Raw genomic sequence first — 6446 nt, 5'->3', positions numbered from 1 at the left:
TTAGCAAAGAATAAATGAGAGATAGCAGGGGCACCTCTAACCACCCTACAACCATGAATATTCCCCTGAACTTGAGCCTGTTGCAACAATAGGGAGAAACCCGCTGCACAAATGATGAAAAGATATGGGGATAGAGGGTCACCTTGTCTTAAACCATGAGTAAGGGTTACCCTTCCACCATTTACGCCATTAATATGAATATTATAGGAACTTGACGTGACACACAGCATAATCAAACCAACCGATTTTACATCAAAACCGAAAGCCTCCATCATTCACTTCAGAAATCCTCACTCTATGCCATGGTTGCAGTAGGCACTAGGAGCTAGTCAGGCGCGCAAGTAGCGCTTAGCACCGCGGGCACAAAATAAACAATGACAGACTTGCAATTTGACAATTTTAATGAGATCGTTTTCAACATTTAATTAAATAACACATCCTAATAAATGAAATAATGATAATTCATAAGTCATAACATCATAGCAATATTAAAAAATAAAAATACACAAATATGAAATACTCAAAAATACTTCAATCAACCAAAGATTTAAAGTAGCAAACTATAAAAAATAACTAATAATGAATCATTATACATCCCACATAACCGTATCTATTTCAGCTTTGACTAATAAAATTCGGGTTCATATTTTATTTATGCATCTATGTGAATCATTTGTCAATTGTGTATTACTGGTGTGTAGAAGGATCTGGTAATAATGATTATTAATTAATGAAGTATGAAATAAATCAAATAAATGAATAATTATTAGAGAGTAATTAATAAATTAGATTATGAAATTAATGAATAAATTGGATTAGCTAATAAAAGAAATTAAAGGTTTAAAGTTTAAAACTTACCGTAGCAGTCCAGGCTCCAACAACTGGTCAAAATCGAAATAACTCGGTCAAAATCGGATGAAATCGACCGACTCGGACGAGTTGGCCGCCTAGTTGGTCAGACGATTTTTTTTGCCTAATAGTGAAAGCGGAACGGCCTGGCCGATTTTTACAATAGTGCTCCATGCAGTCATAGGCTTTTGCCATATCTAACTTCAAAGCCCCGCACCCACCTTCCCCAAATGTTTCCTGTTCAGAAAATGACCCACTTCTGCGGCTACCAGGATATTATCAGTTATTAATCTCCCAGGGACAAAAACACTCTATGACTCAAAGATTATTTCATCAAGCAAAGACTTCATCCTATTAGCCAGCATCTTTGCCAAGATTTTATAAACCACATTACACAATGCAATGGGCCTCAAATTAGTGACAAACTCAGGATTTCCTTTTTTTAGGTATTAAAACCACATTAGCATCACATAGGCCATCAAGAAACTGGCCATCATGCAATAAGCTAAGTGCAAAGGAAGAAACATTGTTACCCATAGCATCCTAAAAATGTTGATAAAACCCGGGATTCACTTATACTATTACTTTGTTGACACAAATTTAGTTTCACATATACCTTCACTTGAAAACCCATTTCGTAAATGTCAAAGCTGTTTTTGTAATTTTTTTTTTTTAAAAAAAAGGAAAAAGAAAAAGCTTCAACGGGCATTTTAAAAATAAATTAATAGGCAATTATAATATGTCAAGTTTGAAAGATATGAGTCATGTGGATGGGGTGCCAAGAACCAATGGCCTTGGGCCCATGGTTGTGGCCCGACACAAGTCATTCAGGTCTGCTTTCATGATTTTCGCAAAATTATTATGTGGACCATGGTTCACGTAGCATGATTTTCGCAAAATTATTATGTGGACCATGGTTCACGTAGCAAATCACAATACGTGACTACGATTTAAAACAACGTTATTTTTATATTTAAAAACAAAATTTTGCTCCACTCACATGTTATATGCTTACTGGTTTTTGGAATATGATTCATGCAATAATATTGCATAATTTCATGAGCAAAATAAAATACTTAATAAATAATATTTTGGAACAATCATGAATATGTGTCATTTTAAATTGGAGCCATATAATTTAATTGTATATTTCTCAATTTAGTTGCTTATACATTACATATATCGACCTTATAAAAACAAAGCTACAGTAATTTCCCCCCTTTTTTTGGACAAAATGAATATTATAGCTATACATTAGAAGAAGCCTGTAACCTATACTTTTTTCCAGTCTTCAACTTAGCCATGGCAACAGATCTCAGAAACGAATTGGTAAACCATAGTTGAGAAACGTTCTGATGACTCCATCCAACCCAGCAGTCACCACCACAAGCCCCCATAAGTTGGGAGAACTAAAAGCACTCTGCCAAGCATTCTTCAAAATTTTGTAATCCGGTTTAGATATCGAAGGCGACACCGTTACTGGGCTTCGATCCAGTAGCTTCTCCTCGGGCCATGTCGCGGATCCCTTGTTCAACGAGTCCAGGAAGAAACTGCGGCTCAAAGAGAAGCAGTCTGGGGAAGACGAGAGCCTCCTTTCGTTGATGTCCCCGTTTGCCAGAGCTCTCCCGGGCAATGTGGCCGAGTTGGTCTCGAACCCACACCAGGGGATGGCGATTGAGGCCTCGTTGGAGAAGAAACTCTCGGATGACCATACGCTCTTTTCGGTCTTTTTGTTAGAAGCAGTTTGGTCCTGGCTAGTATAGCTCCAGATATACACGTTTGAATCTTCGGAGATGGAGATGACGTGCTTCCCATCTGACGTGAAGGTTGCAGGAACTTGACTTCCAGAATTTCGGCTGCCTGTAGGACGAGGAAAGAAGATTGTATTAATCCTAAGTGGATTGGATACCATGATGATAGTCTTAGCACAAGAAATGGGAAGCAGACACTATACTCACCTTTGAATTTGCAGATAATGTTGGAGCCATGAAGTATTTTAACTTGTGAATCAGCAGAAGTAACCATAATTTTGCTCACATCGTTCGGGCAAAACTAGAGAACGTGACAATGAATTTTCCTCAGTTCATAAAACCAATCACAGAAAAAATAATAATAATTTTGCGGGATACATATTGAATTATTACCTGAAATCCAGTTATTCTCTTTCGCGTTTGCAAGCTCACTTGAGAGCCCATCTGCAAACGATTACCTGAAAAAGGCAGGCAACAACTTAGCATCCAACATAACTGCTTAATCCCAATGTTTAATCTATTTCTAAATTTTATCACATGAATTTAGAAATCAATTTGTTCCGAAACAAAGATGAAGGGTATACGCACCTACTAAATCATAGAATATGCAATTGCCATCCATGGATCCCACAATGCCACCCTGCACCAGCAAAAAAGGTGCCGTTAAAATCCAAAACTATAGAAAAGTTAAACCCTTCATTTCAAAAGAAGAAAGATATTAATCAAACCTTTCCATCAGGGAAATAACACACAGCAGTCACGATTTCTTTAACATCAGTCCAATCAATCACTCGGCTACGCTGCACCTCCCAAAGACGTACTTTTCCGTCTATTGAACCGCTAATAAAATAGTTATCATCCACAGGATTGAATTCCACACAGGTGACTGCATAAAGAGTAAAATAATAAATACAAACGAACACAAACACAAACACAAACAGTTATTATGATTTATGTGTGAAGTAAATAGGCTCACCATAGTTATTATGCGGATAAACACCAAGGCATTGATCATGTCCTACTTGCCACAGACGAGCTGTTTTATCAACAGAGGACGACAGCAAATACTGCAGTGTGAACATTCCCATTCAAATTATTAGTACAGTTCTAGGCAACTTTACAAATAAAGCCAACAGCTATTAACAAAAACCAAAATAAATAGAATTTTAATATTTCTGGCAGATTTTAATTTGTTAAGCAGCATAAAGATCAAACTAACCCCATTTCTTGACCAGGAAAGGGCCAAAACTTCATCCACATGCCCATGGAATTCATGTACTGGTTGCTCTAGAATCCGGAATACTTTTGGTGGGAGGATGACACAAGCTGATTCTGATGATTTTCTCGATTTTGATTTTTTCAGCTGGCCTATCTTCTCCTTATCAATTTCAAGCGAAGCTAATTTAGATAAATGGCTCAGTGAGAAGTATAAACAGGAAGGATCGACATCCTGATTGTTCAGATCCTTAGGGGCTTCGGCAGCATCCACCTTCCAAACACGCACAATTCCATCTTTTCCAGCACTTGCTAGGTACTCACCATCGGGACTGAACTTCATTGTCAAGATTGAGCCTTTGTGAGCATGAAATTCTTGCGCGGTGTACAGTGAGGACAATTCTTTCGAATGTTTTTTATATGCATGAACTCGGACTCTTTGAATGCTGGTGCCAGCCTTTATAGACCCCTTGGAATTCAAATGAGCTCCCTTTGACTTGTGACTTTTATCGTCAAGATGAGCGACAGAAGCTAGCTTCTGAAGCCAACTTGTTTTGTATTTCTTCTTCGTAACACCATTATCAGATTGCTTTGAATCCCGGTGCAATAATTTCTGCACCAAAGCTGAAGACCCGAGGGCCGTTTGAAGCTCTTCGACAGTGACCACTTTATTTGAACGCACTTCACGTAGCCGACTAAGTGTGCCATCCTGACCCATTTCATCCACCACAAACTCTGACCCATCATCCAAATTCCTAATTTTCCAAGAACAGTTTTCCACCTCAGCATCATCTTGAGCCAGTTCAGAAGCTTCATTTGACGGGGAAGATTGAGAAAACCGACCAGAAAAGAAATTATCTTCGGAATCCGAGTTTGCCAGTACAGTATCACCATTATCCCTAGTTCTATCATCCATCTTGATTTCATCAGAACATGAATCATTAGATTCATCTTTATTCGTAGTGCTCCAATCAGAACCCAACCCCATCCATTTCAAAAGTCTACTCCTACGTTCATCAACACTTTCTGGGTTCTTAGTCCAAATTTCATACCCTAACACACCATTGGCATTCCTGGTACTAAACTTTGACTCATAACAATCAGAATCCGAATCAGAACTGATCTCTTCTTCTTCATGGCTATCAAAGAAGTCATCTCCATCAATTGCACTACAACTTCCCATCATTCCCCAAACCAATCAAACCAAATTCCTTGAAAGAGCAAAACATTAAAACTAAAATCAGAACACATACCCCACAAACATAATAAAAGAATTCAATTTCACAATTAAACATCAAAATTCAAAACCCATAGCCAATATCAATCAAAACCTGCATCCCTAGATCTCGTAAAGGATCCCATGCCTAATAACAATAGGGCCAGCAACAAAAAAACTAACGATTTCAAAGGAAGTTTCATAATATAAATCTACGCGAGCCTAGAAATTGTTCGTGAATGCATATATATAATTATTCATACACCCAATTCAAGAAAGACAATTTCACTGATCAAAGAAATAAAAACCCATAAATTCCCTCACCTCGGATTCCCCGAATTGTGTCAAAAACCTCCAGAAATCAGCTTGTCTGAAGCTGATCTTTACTCTTTGAAGACCACAAAACAGCCCAAAAATAGTAAATGAAGAATTAAGGGCTGACGTTCCACCCAAATAAAATGAAAAAAATGAGAAATTAAAAAAAGAAGAATAAATAAACCAATGATATTTCGGAGAAAAAGACGAAAGGTATGAAGGGTGGAAGATGGTCTCTCGTTGTTCAGACTTTCACTTTCGATGGACAGAACAACCACTGTATAAAGATAAAGGAAATAAGAGATGCTTGTTTGACGGTTTTGCCCCACGTCTCGTTGCGTCCCTTCACCCCACGATTGTGACGATTTATCCCTCCCTATATGATTTAATTTGTGACGATTTAATTTTAAGTTCAAACTTTTTTTAAAATTATAGTAATAACAAATATGGATGTATTCGTTACATAAATAAGAAAACCAAACCAAAAAGAAAACGGATCAAATAGATCCTCAAATGTTACCCAAAAAAGTATAATTAAACTCTTAAACTTTTAAAAAATACAATTAAACACTCGAACTTGTCATTTTGATGCATCTAACCTTAATAACTGGTCATTCATCTGGAATAACCCGTAATTAAAATTTTGATGACGTTTCTGATAATAATTCAAGCGAATACAAATTACAACCTTAAAAATTAAAAAAATAAATCAGGTGGCCTCAGAAAAAATTGTTTTAATGAGATTATTATTGCTGAATGTTTTCTTAACAACCACGCAAGGGTAAAAAGTAAAAGGTATATATGAATGTTTCATTTATAAAAATTTCATGAGTAAAGTAGGAAGGGCTAATTGGGGATTAGCAGAAAGATAAATAGATGCATCACTACTTAGCTCATGCATGCTACCAAAAACTTGAGGAAACAATAAAGAATCTTCGTGTCATTTACATCAACTTAATTAACTCTCATTAATTAATTATTACTTAGATGTCAAATGTATTAAATTCCCTGCGATTTTGTAAAAGTAATGTTTAATTGACCAAAATGTAAGCACCACAAATATCTTTGGTAATTTTGGAGTTTGGACTGGTTTCTAAGCA

The 6446-nt window shown here is 36.7% G+C and overlaps 1 protein-coding gene across 1 annotated transcript; it reads right to left on the bottom strand.

Moving 5' to 3' along the window:
* Positions 1-1938: 1938 nt before the first annotated feature.
* LOC115999711 (WD repeat-containing protein 44-like) lies at positions 1939-5609 on the bottom strand. Its single transcript, XM_031239599.1, has 8 exons — positions 5356-5609; positions 3820-5026; positions 3577-3667; positions 3329-3486; positions 3189-3240; positions 2994-3058; positions 2808-2901; positions 1939-2709 (listed from the first exon to the last, which is right to left on the bottom strand). The coding sequence occupies exons 2-8, from the start codon at positions 4999-5001 to the stop codon at positions 2165-2167; spliced, it is 2187 nt and encodes a 728-aa protein (XP_031095459.1). The 5' UTR covers positions 5002-5026; positions 5356-5609; the 3' UTR covers positions 1939-2164.
* Between the last annotated feature and the right edge of the window lie 837 nt (positions 5610-6446).

The sequence above is a fragment of the Ipomoea triloba genome, chromosome 12, assembly GCF_003576645.1.
Source record: "Ipomoea triloba cultivar NCNSP0323 chromosome 12, ASM357664v1".
NCBI classification, from domain to species: Eukaryota; Viridiplantae; Streptophyta; class Magnoliopsida; order Solanales; family Convolvulaceae; genus Ipomoea; species Ipomoea triloba.
The sequence above is the reverse complement of the archived record's forward strand: the minus strand, read 5'-3'. Positions and strand labels throughout refer to the sequence as shown.

What these genes read in the sequence shown, in the direction of transcription:
- LOC115999711 (XM_031239599.1), bottom strand. Translation starts at nt 5,001, where the DNA reads ATGATGGGAAGTTGTAGTGCAATTGATGGAGATGACTTCTTTGATAGC. An exon ending in TTTCCTGGTCAAGAAATGGG is followed by an intron (nt 3,668 to 3,819) that starts GTTAGTTTGATC and finishes TTCACACTGCAG; the next exon opens with TATTTGCTGTCGTCCTCTGT. An exon ending in CATTATCTGCAAATTCAAAG is followed by an intron (nt 2,710 to 2,807) that starts GTGAGTATAGTG and finishes CTCGTCCTACAG; the next exon opens with GCAGCCGAAATTCTGGAAGT.